Source organism: Papilio xuthus, unplaced genomic scaffold (assembly GCF_000836235.2).
Source record: "Papilio xuthus unplaced genomic scaffold, Pxut_1.1 DF826949.1, whole genome shotgun sequence".
Taxonomy (NCBI): domain Eukaryota; kingdom Metazoa; phylum Arthropoda; class Insecta; order Lepidoptera; family Papilionidae; genus Papilio; species Papilio xuthus.
In genome coordinates this window covers 6,110,199-6,126,696 of record NW_013531700.1, presented here as the reverse complement: position 1 = coordinate 6,126,696, position 16,498 = coordinate 6,110,199, and the positions used below count along the sequence as shown (strand labels likewise).

At 37.4% G+C, this 16,498-nt stretch overlaps 3 protein-coding genes across 4 annotated transcripts; 1 reads left to right on the top strand and 2 right to left on the bottom strand.

Moving 5' to 3' along the window:
- Nucleotides 1-1,318: 1,318 nt before the first annotated feature.
- Nucleotides 1,319-3,287, bottom strand: LOC106120621 (uncharacterized). Its single transcript, XM_013315978.1, has one exon. The coding sequence runs from the start codon at nucleotides 3,083-3,085 to the stop codon at nucleotides 1,376-1,378; it is 1,710 nt and encodes a 569-aa protein (XP_013171432.1). The 5' UTR covers nucleotides 3,086-3,287; the 3' UTR covers nucleotides 1,319-1,375.
- A 1,206-nt stretch (nucleotides 3,288-4,493) lies between these two features.
- On the top strand, nucleotides 4,494-6,681 carry LOC106120795 (uncharacterized). The gene has a single exon (XM_013316226.1). It carries the CDS (start codon nucleotides 4,635-4,637, stop codon nucleotides 6,579-6,581), a length of 1,947 nt encoding a protein of 648 aa, XP_013171680.1. The 5' UTR covers nucleotides 4,494-4,634; the 3' UTR covers nucleotides 6,582-6,681.
- A 541-nt stretch (nucleotides 6,682-7,222) lies between these two features.
- Nucleotides 7,223-10,950, bottom strand: eIF2D (eukaryotic translation initiation factor 2D). Of its 2 annotated transcripts, XM_013316230.1 has the most exons (13): nucleotides 10,884-10,950; nucleotides 10,753-10,813; nucleotides 10,416-10,674; nucleotides 9,880-10,049; nucleotides 9,617-9,752; nucleotides 9,362-9,545; nucleotides 9,068-9,197; nucleotides 8,838-8,934; nucleotides 8,533-8,738; nucleotides 8,337-8,466; nucleotides 8,093-8,245; nucleotides 7,783-7,926; nucleotides 7,223-7,392 (listed from the first exon to the last, which is right to left on the bottom strand). In XM_013316230.1, the coding sequence occupies exons 2-13, from the start codon at nucleotides 10,806-10,808 to the stop codon at nucleotides 7,300-7,302; spliced, it is 1,758 nt and encodes a 585-aa protein (XP_013171684.1). In that variant the 5' UTR covers nucleotides 10,809-10,813; nucleotides 10,884-10,950; the 3' UTR covers nucleotides 7,223-7,299. The 2 variants fall into 2 exon arrangements, with proteins under 2 accessions (XP_013171684.1, XP_013171683.1); XM_013316229.1 differs by having other exon boundaries at nucleotides 10,753-10,931.
- Nucleotides 10,951-16,498: the final 5,548 nt, after the last annotated feature.

Here is a 16,498-nt window from a genome sequence, read left to right as displayed (position 1 = left end):
GCGCACTCGTCGCGCAGTCTCCGCGCACTCGTCGCGCAGTCTCCGCGCACTCGTCGCGCAGTCGCCACATCCGCCGCGCGCTCCATTTGTTTACTTACATTTTTATGATGATATTTATTTTAGATGAAGATACCAATTTTACCAAAAGTATGAAATGTTTTACACAAATAGATATTTTGATAAGTATCCGGTGATGCGCCGCGTCCAGCTCCACTGCGCCACTCAGCGAGTTACCAAAGACAAGGCAAGGTCCTCTCCCCGACATGTCGTTTGTCCAGACACGGTCTCTAGTCAACGTTTCTGTGTACCCGCCTGTAAATATTATTCTAGCTATTTAAACAGTATCTAAGGTAACGTAATAGTGTAACGGTCGCACAACGCTCGCCCCCACCCTCTTCTCCCTCCCTCTCCACCTCCTACACCTACCAAGTACCTTATTTATTTTTTAATTTAAATCGTGAATCGAAAAGCGTTTTTACTAGGAGCCGAACTCTGTATGTAATAATTTTATATGTAATATATAATATTAATAAAAAATGGCTTTTTGTTAAAGTTGTAAAAATGAATCATGTGATATATATTTGGAAACTGCTAGTCAGCAAAGTAATGCGCGAACACGCTTCTACTCACCAATAAAATATTTTTAATTTTAAAATATCTTGTTTTATTGCGGCAGCTCTCAATCAACCTCGCCATACCGCAGCACCACCGTCCTCTCCCTTTACTTTTTCAAAAGATGGCAAACACGAGCAAGCTACCATCATACCAGAATAGCGGAGAGAGCGCTACTTGTTACACATACACAATGGGAGAGAAACTGAAAGCTCTAAATAGATGGCGCTTGTGTCAAGAGTGGCTTGCCATCTGTGTACAGATTTTAAAAATGTGTTCATTTTATATTATCAAAAATCACTAAAAATTGAACTATTTTTGAAAAGTAAAGTTATTGCTATAACTACAGACACAGGATACTTTGTGTATAAAATATTTCCTTTGTATATCTGTTGTATATTTAGTACTACTGTCATCCTTGCTTTTGATCATTGCAGATGCATCACCTACCCCATTACCACTAGTTTTCGAATCGACAGAGGGGAGACACAGAGTTTATTCCCCCATCCAATGCGTCCCTTCTCCGTTAAATCTGCTTCCCCTTCCCATCCTTTCTATATCATAAAAAGGTAAAGAGGACTAAAACTAGGCCTGCAGCTACTAGCTTCATAAAAGCTTTTTATGGTGTTGTTGTATAATAAAATCCTGAAATTGGAGTCCAGTCAAAATAAGTATTTTTTTAAAAATAATTAATTCAATGGTTTATTAAAACTCTTGTAAATAAAAACATGATTTATAAATAGATATTTGATAACCAGAAACATTAGTACAATTGCTCTATTGGTTTAAATGAAGATAAATTGAAGACATGGGAATAGGGATTGTACTTGTCAATAAGACAGTGGTTCCTCGACAATGCTACATGCACATGCCATTTGCCATAGGTAGTTTTTAGTTTTTTGAATAATTGGTTTGCTCTCGTTATTGCAGAGTCGGACAGGTCAGCACATATACTTATACAGTACAAATTGTGACACCTCTCAAACAAAGGGCTCGGGTCAGCGAAGGTGTTGACATGCGAGTGGAAATCTACTATGTGAATATTCTCTAGAGTACTACATTTACTTAAATATGAAAACATTACTTCTAAATGACTGTGTTTATTGATTAATCTCAAATTTTTTAAACTATGACTCTGTGATATATCTCGCAACACAACCAAATGGTGTAGATAAGGTGAGGCTTCTACATTTAATGTTTCCAACTGCTCACAACAACTGAACAAAACACTGAAGAAATTCATTGAATACATGACATTTCCCGTCAAGTATAGAGATTTTAATTTTCTTAAATACTGGCTGCGTAGGGATAGAGTCACTGGGATGTTGGTGCTGCTCGGGAAAAACATAGTTAGATGTATTGTTTTATGGTTGCTGAAAACAGTATCATAATCAAGAGTAGGACACTCAGGTGCAAGTCTTTGCTTCTTAAAGGTAACATTATTTGAATCATTAGCTTTTGTTTGACATGAAGGAACAGTAAGGAAACAGTAATCATATTCCTGCGGGACAACAGTATTGTTATCTGTAATGTGGTGTGGCAGAAGCTTCATCATTTTACCTTTAAGTTCTTTAAAGAACATATCATCAAATATAGTTTGTGATTTATTCCAGAGCATAATGACACCATTGGTGACATGTTTAGATGCATCCAACTGTTTGATGCACATTGCATTATAACATTCTAAAAACTTCATCAACATTGGAGATGCATAAACTTCACCATTCTGGCCATATTTAATAATTACAACACATTCATATATATTTTCTAAACGTAATAAACTTGGCAGAGCGAATGTTGTCTCAGATAATGTGGGTATATTCCATAGATCCAAAATGCAAATGCTTATGTATTTGGAATGTACATTTGTATCATTTTCTTTTATCACTGGTACAAGTGCTGTGCCAAATTTTTCAATAATAGTGAGTTGCAACTGACTCAGACATGCCTTGGCCAACATCCACACACATAAATTTGAATACCATAGATTTGCTGCATTCCCAACAAAATGGACTTTGTCAAAGTTTTGGAAAACACCTTGCCATTCAATGTCTTGAGCTTTTATATCTTTTTTGGTATGAAACACAAAGTTACAAGCAACATTCTTAATGGTTGGACATACTTTATATACTTCATAAAAATCAAGAAGATCAATATTTGTGTAGGAAACATCAAGAGTGATTAAGCACTTCATCTCTCGGACGGCAGCCTGCAGTGCCGACCTTCTGAGGTCACCGATGCCACGCAAGTCCAGAGTCTGCAGAAATCTTGATATATCCTTCATAAAAGTTTGTTTTAAAAAATGCACGGACCCTGCTGTACTTAGCGCCAATTTAGCAGTTTTCACTACACTATACATACAAATAACATTCTTAAAATACGAACATGTCTCATATAAATTATGGACCGATTTAATGTCTAACTTTTTAACGATAACCACGACAATTTCCACGGGAAGATCGGTTATCTGCATTTTTAATGTGATGATAGTATTAAGTGGTCTTCAACACCTTCCGACACTTCATTCACATTACAGTAAATTGAAAGCTTGTAACACAAACGAGTATGATACTTAACTAAATTTACGATAATCTGAGCTTGAAAGATAAAATTTGGTTACCTCTAATTATTATGTAAGTACAAATACTTTTCCTTTAATTACATTATTTTATTTTTCATAAATACAAAAAATAATGGTTGATTGACAGTGACAATTCACATTTGACATTAAGGATGACGTTGACAACAGCAGTTTTGAATGGAATAAAGAATAAATGCTTTTTTGATTTGATCGTGTCAATACGCGTGAACAAATATAAACTATCGAGGATCTGTTTTGGAATAGTAGTAATCTAACAAATAACAAGATAACTTAGGTGTTTTATAATTTTCGAATACATTATTGAGCTATGTCTCGCACCATTAACAAAAAATATTCCTTTTTGTTTGTTAGCAACTTAATTTTTGGTTTAATGTTATTTCTTCATGTAGTTATGAAGAACAAAGTAGGCATAAAGGGAAACAATTTTATTTATGTTTTAATTCAAAAATAATCAATTATGAAATTTCAAAATGAAATATTCATACTTACACAACTTCCACACAATAAACATGTCTGATCCGGTGGACAGAAATCAAACTAAAGATAGCTCACTTTACATAGTTTCTGACAAAACAACAATTAGTAGCGTCTCGCTCAACTGCTCAGGCTTTTGACTATAAGTTGTACACAAGCTTTTATTTCGTTTCAACTGTCTCGATGTTTGCCAATCAAGGTCTGAGAATGGAGATGCAAGGTGGCCATAGGAACTTCGCAATGAAACGTTGTTCGTCTTCAACAAATTTGGGCTCTAAAGATGGAGCGAAGGTGGTCATACGAAAAGAAAAGTTTTACACAATTAATTATTTTTTACTTACATAATAGTGTTGATACATTAGTACTGATTTGGTATTGTTCATCAAAACATCTACTAAATTCAATAAAATACTCCGCTCTCTTATAAGCAGTCCGGCCTATTGTTAATATGTTTAGATACTAATTACTTAATACTATTAAAATATGTAAGGACTATGTTAGAAACATTTGTAGAACTTCAATTTTTTTAAAGGTCTGATAATCCATCACACAGGTACCACCCTAGTTTGAACACCAGTCCCCTGCCCATAGATAAAAAGCAATAAGGTAATTTTTTTATTAGAAACTCTTAACTCTTTTTCCTTAAACAATGATTTTTAAAAACTATTATAATTTTCTACAAATTATTTTAAATTGTGTAAATAGCTAGATATTTATAGTATCTTGTTAATTTATTTCATAAAAATTTTACAATATTTTTGCTTTATAAAAAAACCGTTAAACATTGAAAAATTTAAATCCGGGCTGCGCTGAAATCTGTGCGAGATTGCGAGATGTACAACCCTAAAGTCGTAATCCGTAACGGTCTTCAAGATTTAAAAGTGCTGTGGCTTTGTTTCGGTCGCAAAATGTGGCAATTTTTCGTATTAATTTGAAAAACGCGAGAATGTCGGAAAAATTAAAGGATTTTCAAGTTCTCGATGTTCTCCGCGGCGGAGCGTTTTACAAAGTTAAGCACAAGGTCACCAACAACATATACGCGTGGAAGGCTTACGATTGTACTGCGTACTCCGACGAACAAATACAAAATATTGTAAACGAAGTAAAAACGATAAGTAAAGTGTTATCTGGCAACTTGCTGCGCTACTACGACACAATACTCCATAACGCATCGAAAACTCTGTACTTCGTACTCGAGTACAGCTGCTGGCGCAGCTTGCAGGAGCTCGTCGATATCTGCGCCGCCGCTGATAAGTATATTGCGGAAAATTTTGTTTGGCACATGTTGTTGGATCTCGCGAAGGCTTGTAAGCTAGTAGAGACTTTTAATTTCACCGTTATAAAAAAATGCATAACACCGAGTTCTATTTACATCGACGACGGCGGAGAAGTGCGCGTCGACTGTTTCCAGCTGGAGCCGACGGTCGGCGGGCTCGCGGACCTCATGCGCCAGATCGGAGATGTGATTCACACTCTTTGCTACTCTTGGCAAAGTTGTGATGGTAAAAAAACCGTGTTTCCGTACAGTGATGATCTTCAAGATATTGTTTCTCTGGTTTCCGACGAAAGGAATGCCTGCTTACGCCCCGAAGTAGTTATCTACCATCCGACAATATTATCAAATGTGGAAAGCACTCCAAAGCCAAAACATTTGTCCGAAATACTTGTGTCAAATAAAGACTTCGTTCATAGGTCTGATTTGAACAAATGTGATTCAGAAAAAGCTGTAGAATTGTGTAAGAATATTAACTCTTCGCTGAAGACACAGTGTATGACAGAGGAGAGCCCGATTTACTCGAATATTAGCCCAAAACAGAAAGCAAATAAAGATATTGAAAATGTCAAGTTAATAAGAGCTTCTTTGTCTCCCACTCTGGCAGCCTTGGCCCTAGAGCTGCCTGGCTATGTGCCCCGCTGCAGAAAACCATACAGTGAATCTAGAGACACTTTTACCATTGCTCAGAAAGTGTCAGAAGAAACTTTAAGTCACCAGTGGATGTCCCGGCTTATGGCTCTGAGAGACAGGGAAGAGTCACTAAACAGAAGGGAGAGAGATCTAATGGTCAAGGAAGTTATGACCAGCCCCATAAATGAGATTGTCTGCAACAATGATTCAGATGTTGGTGAAAGAGGAAGCAATGGTATCACCCTGCCGGCTGTCATTGCCAGCGCCGAGAAGAGCCGCTGGAAGTCGCGCCGTCGTCGGCGCCGATCAGGATCCGTGCGTTCGCGCCCACGCCGGCAGAGCTGTAGCTATGAGGATCTGGACAGCTCCCTGTCGGCAGACACGGGAGATGGAAGTATTATTGTGACAGCGAAAAAGTTTACTTTGGATAATATGCCTCGTCGAAACATTTTCCCTGACTTTATTTCCAAAAAAGTGCATTTCACACCTTCAAACCCATTTGTTGGAAGTGATGAAAGTGTCACTTTAACATTTTATGACTTGGATCATTTGCAAACTGAAGATAATCAAAGCAAACAAAATGCATCCGTGAATGACATAACAAAATTTAAGTATTTTGATGTTGCAAGTGTGAGAGAGAAGAGAGCGGCCAAGCAATGGACTCATTCCTCCCCATCCAAGCAGGCTAAAGTGTACAGTGATGTTTCAAATCAGAGCAACTTAAGAAAAACACCTTCAAAGTTTAGCCTCACATCTCAAAGCTCAGTAACGTCAGGGAGCTCTATGGTGAGTGCGCACAGTCACTGGTGCGCCATGCCCCGCTGCAGTGAGGTGAGTGCAGGTTGCATTGCTGACCGAACGCGCTCAAGCTTCAAACATTACCCGCAAACACCTACTGCTCCCAAGGACTTAAAGAAAAGTAAGATCAGAAAATCATTGCTAAACTTTAAAACTCCATTCAAATTTAAATCATCCACCAAGGTTTAACAATATATGGCTTTTTAAAAACATTAATGTTGTGATCATCTTGTCAACATTAAAGTTGTCTTATTTCTTAACATTTTATCAATATTATCAAAGTAGTTTTCACTATACCTAGTTAGATATAGTTTTAATTCATACAATGGTTGTGGTATAATTTCTCTACTAGTTTGTAAATCATTTTAAGTTTTTTTTAATTATTAGAATATGTAAATTAGTTTGAGCTTCAATATAATTTGTATATTGTATAAAAAACGGACATCAACCCACCCTTATGTAGATTAGATTTTTTCTATAATAATTAGTTATGTAATAGAGGTAGCATGTTTATAATTTGTGTAAATAACTTTGTTGTGCATACAACACAAGTCATTCCTTTCCTTGTCATTTGTCATGGAAATTGAATAACTTAACTTTTTTATTTACAATTTGTCTTCCATAAACTCTTTAAACTTTTCTTGTTGTTACTATAAATTTGTGTATATTGATGATTGCATAGGCTTAAAAATCAAATTTATCTTAAAAAAATTATGCTTACATTACAATCATGGCCATATATTTACTGTTTTAGTAATAGAATGTTTACATTTGTGTAATTTCAGAAAATAATTTTATTAGATTTTAAGGTTAAGATATATAAATATGTTTAATGTACAATAAAGTGTTTTATTTCATATATCAATCTGACATAAGTCTGTACACGGCTCACGGCAAGCAAGGCGAATTACTTTTTCTTATTCAGAGCTTTGTCTGCACCCTCCAGGTACTTCTTGGGCAGGCCGTACTTCTCTATCAGCAGCTTTGCTACGAAGTGTGTCTGCAAATTATTATTACTTGATTTATTCATCCATCTCAGTTTTCCTACTGATTGTTTCATTGCTATTTTACATCGCTTTTTGACTCAATTATATAATGTTAAAATGACAGGTTAAATGACCGTAACATGAGATTCAGTACATCTGTAGTGTATAGCCATCTTTTGAAATCAACAGGTCCAATTTTGGATGCCTACTTTAAAATACAGTTTTGTTTGTATACATGTAATTTAAATACTACAAACTTAAAGTAGAAACATTAGTGGACAAGAGGAATGAGCGTTAAACTTATCTTACTTCAATAACGCATTATGTAGTCGAGAAGAGTTAGTTAATCATCTATGTTGGTGAAATTGTTTTCAAATATAAAAATGTTGACTATGTAAACACACCTGGTCTCCTTGCACCATGAGCTGGTCGGCTTTGGCGGCGGGGCTGCGCGTCACGCCGCTGGAGGCCGCCGCGCCCAGCTGCACCTCGCGCGCCAGCTCACCCGGACGGAACCCGTACGACTCCAGGTTGGACACCAGCGTCACCTGCACACAACCGCACACCTCACTGCACCAATTCAGCTCTCGGACCATCACCACAACCAAGTAGGAGTTTCTTTAATATTGGAATATGACTAAATTTTTATTTAAAAAGTAAAATGAGTAATGAATGGAGTGTAATGTGTGGTGTGGTGTGGAGGGCGCAGCGGACCTTCTTGTTGCCGCTGCGGGTGACGACCTGCATCTTGATGGGCTCGAGGCGGCTCTTGATGAGCTTGACGGAACCGTCGGGGAAGCACAGCTCCGTGCTCGGCGTCATCTTGCCCAGCACGGCGCTCATCGCACTCTCCCAGCTTATGCTCTCCTGCTGAATCAACGAAACTATTATATTCGAGTCGTTTGATGAACCATCTTCCACCGGGCGGACCGGGCACGGGCAGGCGTGAGTGCTGTACCTGAGGTCCCACGAGCGCGGCCAGCAGCGGGTCGACACGCAGTCTGCCGGGCTGGGCGGCGAGGCCGTGCGCGCGCACATGCTCGGCGAGCGCGGCCCGCACCTGCGCCGCGGACAGCGCCGTGCCCTTCCTGCACACATGTGTTATGTACATCTACATGTCATGTTTAATTTATATATTGAGCGCTGTCGCTTACTTGAGCGGCGCTAATAGTTGTGCGACGGCGGCGGTGACGCAGTAGAGGTCGCGCACGGCGGGGGGGCGGGGCGCGGCGAGGTCGGGGGCGGGTGCGGGGCTGTGGGCGGGGGCGGGACGGTGCGTGCGCACGCGCGGGTGCGCCGCACACACGGCCACCACGGCGGACACGCCCTTCTCCACCTCGCGCACCTCTAGCAGACCTTCCTTGATCATGCAACATTGTGTTACATTCATGTTGATACTATTTGACTTCATTTAATTCCTATGATACTGTGTATATCATCATTTATTAATAAACAGTACCTGCTGCATAGCCTCGAGGAACTTGCTCATCTTCTTGTAGCTGGACTTCTTGACGTCCAGGGTCCGGTGTGACGGACAAAGCGGCATCAGGTGGTTCCTGACACATGCCACATGCTTTACACGCAATAATACATTATACAAACATCAACACTTCCATATATTAAAATAACTTGTACTTATTCCAACATTTGTACAGCGTTGTGATGTTGTTAAGTGCATGATATATTTACTTGTAGAGCAGGTTTGTCTTGAGTGGCAGCTGCAAGTTCTTCCCCTCAAGTTTGATGAAGCTCAAGAGGCACCACTGCAGCAGTTCGTCCATGTCTGTGGGTACGAGATCCTCCTCTGTTTGAGACATATCTGAAAATGACGTCTTCATTAAATGTTCTCTAAATATGAGAGGGATGAGGGACTGCATTTGTAAAGGTGTTTTAGAGAAACTAACGGCTTTAATAATTAAATTACTCATTTGTACAAAGTAAAATTAAATTGTGACATTTACATTCTGTGCGAGTACAACATACCTGTCATGAGAGTCTCATCAAACTGCGATACCTCATTATTAGCAACTTGAGTCTCCTCCTCGTCAGGAATGGTCTTAGGCTCATTTAAAACTGGGAAATGAGTCGTTTTTTCTATGTGAGGTGTTTCTTTCAATTCTCTAACTAAACTGGGCCATTCCTCTCTGACTGGTTGTTGGATACTTAACTGGATAAAAATGTTACAACATATTATTCGGTCAGGAAAAATGTGGTGACGAAAGCATGATGATATCTAACCTGAGCTATATCTGCAGTGATGTCCGCAGTGAAGCTGTACGCTGGGGGCTGCAGCTTAGGCCGCTCTAGTTTGCAGAACTTGGGCTCCTTACACAGAAGGTCACCAAATACATGAAGCGTTTCCATGCATACACCCCTACAAATTGTTTAGCAGTTTTATTATTAAAAAGTTATTTAAGCAATTCAAAGTCCTTACAAATTTCAATTCAGTTAAGTTATACTTGTGTGCTTATTTAAGTAGATCTGCAATCAATTAAACTGACATCGTAGTTCTGAGGAGATCAGCAGAGGAGATGGTGGTGCGGCCGATAGCCCCCACTGCACTGTTGTCCGCGGTGGCGGCGGCCACTAGCGCACCGCGGGAGAAGCGAGGGAACGACGCTGCATCGGCCAGTGTCACTCCCGGTGCATACAATGGGGCTCCTCCTGCAAGCTAACATACAAGGTAGAGTAATATGATTTAATGCATTGCAGAAGAATTTCTTTAAATGCACATCTTCAGTTACATATTGGAATAACATGATATATTCTGCTTTAAAGTTGTTTCAAGAATTTTTTTTTCTTAAAATAATTAAATTAATAAAAATTTGTGATATCAAGACTTCTATTATTTGAAAATGGTTGCACAATTTCTTTCTTACAATATATTATGATGTAAATAATTATATGATCCATGACTCATGTCAAGTCACATGTTTGTTACCATTGTTGTGTAGCAACTTTGTAATTAATATATTTTATAACTCCTTGAAAAAAAGTATTCATATAGAATAAAAGTTACAGAATGAGAGATGAATACCTTGGGGAGGACTGGTGAATGTATAATAAGTGTGGGCAGGAGGTCCGGCACTTTCCACAGGGCGCACACGGTGGGCACCAGCACGTCGCCGGTCTCTATCACCATGGGCACATTGTCCACCACATACACTCCCACACTCTCACCAGAATGCAACATCAATTTCATACAGCTCGTGTTTGACTTCACAGGAACTAACTCTTTCACTTTCTCGTCTGTAGCAGCTGGGAATTCTTTTAAAATACGCTGTGCTAAATGTTTTCTGTAAAAAGCATACAAAACGTATTAGATTTTATAAACAAAACAGATTCCAAGTCGAGCCACAAAATAAAATACATACTTTTCAGAATTCTTTAAAGTGTTATTTGATTTTAATTTATACGCTTTCCCGAACATTTTGCCTACAAATATTAAATTATATTATGTCAAGTTTAAGTAATTTTTCTTGCATACAAGAGTGTTATTCCATACTTTACGCGGTGTTTTTTGACAATCTCAGAAATTGAGCAGCTGCTGTCGGTTGTCATCTGTCATGCTTGTCAGGCATGAAAATATGTCTTCTGACATTATTTTTCGTTTAGTAATTTGTACATAGGTTTTAAAATTATTAACAAATTAAAAACTTTCTTGACTGTCGATGCATATATGACATGCGATACGTAGTTAAAATAAAATTATAAATAATAATAGGAATTAAATAAATTAAAGTTAATATCAACAATCAACCGTATTTACAAAAGCACTAGGCGGTTTATAGCATTACGCTATGCTACGAATTTGCTCGTAAACATTTAGTAGGTGCTCCTGCTATCTGAATTGCAATGGTTTTTGTATTTAAATACACCGCGACATTTGTAATTTCCTATTAAACAAATTATCCATGTTTTCAAGCAAAAGTCCTTTATCACGAAATATTTGACAACTGCGTTTTTTATTTGAAACTTTCGCTATCTGAAAACAATTTTGTCTGTCCACTGCTGGTCTTAGGCCTTTCCCAATATCTTTCAAAGTATGCGGCCCCTCGCCTTCCCGTATTGTAGTCGAAGCTTCAAAGTTAAAAGACCTTAAATAATTTTTTCGCTCGTATTACTCATACCTAATAATTACAAGGCAATTAAGTCGATACATTATGTTTATTTAGTTACACTTTGTACGCAAATGTTAGTATGTTAATGAAAGCCCACGTTGCGCAGGATGCCGGGAATCATGAGATAATATGACACGTCTTAAGTAAACTGCGTCGTTAGATGTCGATATATCAGGGCTCAGTCGACCTCGGCAAACACGCCGCGACAAACTAATCAATCATCAGGTAATCACACGCTACGAGTTATTTCTCGAGCCTCCGCTCTGCGAACATCGTCAAGTTGCGACCGTGGGCGTCGTAAGTAATAATAAAACACTCTGTATACTGTACAGTGCGACATGTTTGTATGTTCTTTTACTTTCAATAGCTTTGAGTGATTGAAGCTTTGTATATTTTTTATGAACAATACACAAAATGATTTTAAGATTATAAGTTCCCCATAAAATTGTGTCGCATGCTTTTAGCGGTGGTGTCTTATGATCTTAAAACTAAGAGCTCTAGAACTAGATGTTCTTTCATGTTTTGCGACCTCGGCGTCATCACCCCAGGGAGCCGTCGACTGAAACCGGGACAGTCTTTATGCCGCGGCAATCGCGTCCTCGTTTGAAAGATTAATGATAAAAGAAGAGTAGACCCTGAGGTGTCATTATCTCGAAGAAGGTTGAGTGTGTAAGGGATTGGCCACAAAGTTTTTTTAGAAAGAATATTGCAATACATTTGGTAAACATGTACATACCTCTGTTAAGTACTATTTAACTTAACTGTTTACATGGAAACACATTTTAAGCCTTAAAAAATTGATTACAAATCTTCAGTGACCACGAATCTTCTAATGATCATAGCCCACTTTTTAAATTAAACAATATAAGCAGATCAGTTTACTCATGCAACTCTTTGGATATCAGTTTTGTTATGAACAACTTTTAAAGCTGTAGTTGAGCATCACTTGTGCTTAGCTGAAAGGCTTAGTTTGTGCGGCATAGGAAGTAAACCAGAGCATTCGAGTAGGGTGACTAATCGTAGCCACCTCAAAGAACACTCCCTTCAGTCTCTTACAATTTCAAATGATGAAATAATCGGCACTTATATTGTACAATTTGCGAGGAATAGTGATGCATGAGAACGAGACATTCATTATAATACCAATATATGTATAGATGTACATTGACAGGTTGCAGAAATATCAAGGTTCTGTTGTAAACATTTTGTTTATTGTTAATGAAACTTTGTAACTTCTATCTGCAAAAAGATTTTTAACCGCAATGTGAAATGTGAAGTATGTTTTGCTTGTATTTATTTAAGAAAAGTCCTGCATTAATGCGTCCGATGTGTGGACTCCAGTGGCACTGCAATGCAGCAGCTGGTTGCAGCGGGATTGCTCTGGATATGAATAAGAGGCAAACTTATTCCCGCTACACGCCACTATTGCTTCAAAAGAATTGCTTACTTTGTTGAAGCTAATATTGACATGTATTTTTGGATTGGGTTGATGAGGTCAAGAAATTACTTTAGAATTGAAATAATTTAAGTTTAAGCACATTAAGTGCATAATAAACTCGGGCATGTTAGAGCATATAAAATGACATATCTGTAGTGTCACTCGCAGGCAATTAATGAGTGTAATTAAGTTAAAAGCCTTTGCGTAGTAAAGGGAGGCTTTATGAAGCACAATATAATAGATAGTGCAAGGTGCCGCGGGCATGTCCGGCGCGAGATGGCGCCACCTTGTCGCACTCCCCACACCCACACCTACTGATGATGTGTCTTTTTATTTGTAATTGTGTAGTAAAATGTAAGAAAAATTTAACTTATTTATATAACTCCTTTCCAGATACACACATAAATTCGTCAGTACACAAAATTGGCACTACTTTCGAACTATACTTGGTACCCAGTGGTAACGAGCCATGGATTACAGTTTGGCTCATGTTATGCTAGACGTGATAATCTTTCTTGATATTTGTTAAGTAAAATTAAATTATTTGGCAATGACAATATACCTGAACCGTGGGAGAAATAACTTTGCTTATGCGTTGCCTTGACTAAGTGGAGGGAAGGAATTTAATTACGACTTTATGGTTTTTGATAGCAGTATCATTTCAACATGATATTAAAATTAAAAAAAAATAAGAAATACTTAATATCAGGACGCCTAGCGGCTGAGTTCAATGACTTCATGGATGTGGAATTGTAATATATGATTTAATTAAATATTTTCAATTTAAAAACAGTACAGAAAACGTACACAAACATGCACATTATTTATTGTACATAATTTTTTATTTAAACTTGACAGAAAGGAAACAACCGGCTGATTTTTGCTACTATGATTAACTAGATTTTTTTTTAACTTTATAGGAAAGACTGCTCGAAGTCTATGAGCCGGTGGGGTTTTGTAAATATGGCAGGATAAATTTTGCGGCAAACGAACAGTAGCCCTCGGGCATAAATATGTGAGGAAATATTTTTAAACGAAATTTTCATTCAATTACTTGCGTATTAAACAAGTGCAACTGAAAAAGTTTGTTTGAAACTGTAGCATGTTAAGAAAACATTCAAAAATTATTTATTTATTAGTTATTTAATTAATTAATTACTTGTTTATTGTATAATTAAAAGTTAAGTTTATGTCAACGAACATTAAACCAATAAACATAATAGAGATAGTAGATAGAGAAACATAACTAGATCTCTATAGGTAAGATTCCTGGCCATCATAATCAAGTTTAGTAATTGATTACACTGTGAAGTTATTCAAATTGAATGTGGAATAAAATAGAGCAGACAATTCCTACAGACGTTTGTTTATCATATGTAGGAGCATCTAAGTTTTAAGTTAACAAAGTGCAGGAGCAAAGGCAGCTGCTGGTGCGACTTCTTCAATGGTGGTGCCGTGAGGTTGTCAATTGGTTCCCGGTGCGGAGGCAGCGCGCACGTGTGCACCGGCTCACCTGCGCACAACGCACGACGCACGCGCGATATTTACCGCACTTTTAATTAATTAGTGAGTGAGAGTTTTTGTGAGGATCGCAGCGGCGCGGAACCGCAGTTATTTGCGGACTTTACACTCAACTTCGGTAAGTAATTGATGCTAGTTAAATAATTAACATACTAGTTAACTGTTCGGGTATTTGCTACGTTCACGTTTGTTGCGATATGCGCGGGAAAATTATTGTACCGAAACTGTCTTGTTTAAAAAAAAAATTAACTTCCTTTTCAAAACAAAAATATTCCGAATAATGACCAAATAAATAAAGAATACTTACGCAATATTCAGCACAAAAACATTACATCATGTTTTTTACTTCACAAATCTTTTATACTCAAACTTTTTACTCGTACTTACAAATATGTATGTACAACGTACTGAACTTTTATTTCTCATATTCTTCAGAGTATTGAAGAGGTGGTTCTTTAGATGGATTGGGTTTTTTTCACATAAATCATCAGTCATTATTTTCCTTTATTTTCACAGTGGATGTTTGTCAAAGACAGGTTAATCAGATTTAGTTAGAAGTGCACATTGGATAAACTTCATAAAAAAATTTTCAGACAACATTTGCATTTTAACGGTGTTTTTATTACGATGCGATTTATTTTCTCTTTTGTATCTTTAATTTAAAAAAAATATATTTTTATTATGTGTACTATAATTGTCAGTTCAAAAAATCTACTCGTGCAATTTCTTGATTTATTTTTCCAATTCATATTAACAATTAGATTAGTTTTTGTTCCTCAAATTTGGCGAATTATTCCACCAACTTACAGATAGCTTGTGTTTACAATGGGACTATCTACAACTATCAGATGAAATAAGACAAGAGATAAGTCATCAAGATAAAAAGGTTGCGTATAAAATGTTATGACGAAATTACAATTCTCGAAATCATTAGTCAAGTTTCCGTAATATATTTCCGTTACGTTCGAGTTAATTTCGAGTTTATGATAACGCGTGATGTGTGTGACGCGGTGAGTGTTGTGGTAGGGGCGGGGCAACAGGGGGCTCGTGGTCTAACCCGATCTTAACATTTTCATTGCTCAGTGAAAGTGGAGCCAAAGAACAATGGCGCGATATCATTTCACGCGGATTTAAAAAATCTCACGACAATTTACATTTAACTTCTCATGCGTGTGATGTTCATTTAACTTTTTTGTTTATTTCTTTTATAATACGTTGTTATGTCTTATTTAATTGTTATGTAACAAAATTATGTCTTACAGTTAACAAGGGACGGTTTGTTGTTTGTGGCACTGATAAAGGATGTTCGTTGGGCAAGAAAGTTGCCAGAAAAAACTAGGACTGTAAACAATCATTTTTATAAGATCTGAAAGTATACAAAATATTAGTTGTTTTAATCTTACAGTTTGTACAGTGTGATCAATCTTTTCGTAATCTCAGACTAATAATTATTTTTAAGTAATTTAATGTGAATATTTAATGATGTATAAGAAATAATCTGCTGGTGTAGGCGTGGTGCAGGCGAGGTGCAGGTGATGCAGGCGGTTCATTACAAGCTCATGTACATATAGATTATATTAAAAGTCTTATTGTATCGTCTTCCATATTTGTCTCCTACACATTCCTACATCACTGGACAGATTGATATTTAACTTTGTCAGAGTAATCCGAGTGCGCCGGAAAAAGTTTTCATGATTGTTTCGATTTTTGACGATAGTTTGATGCAGGGAGTATTGCTTTATAATATTTATAATATTCAACGGCAACATGGGGCATTTGATGTGAGCAGGTGGTCTGAGAGGGGGGTGGTGGTGATGCAGGGGGTGCAAGGGGCGGCGGCAGGTTGCATTGTCTTCATTCCCGGAACCGCTAGCAGTGACAGCCGTGTAATCGATTCTTCCGGTCACCTGTTGGCGAAAAAAAAACAATAGTTGTTATCTTGAAACATAAAATATGTATGAAAGTAACTCATTAACATTAAAATGAAGTAAACTTATGTACAAAAGTTATTCAAAGGTTTGTGGGAAATAAAAATGTAAT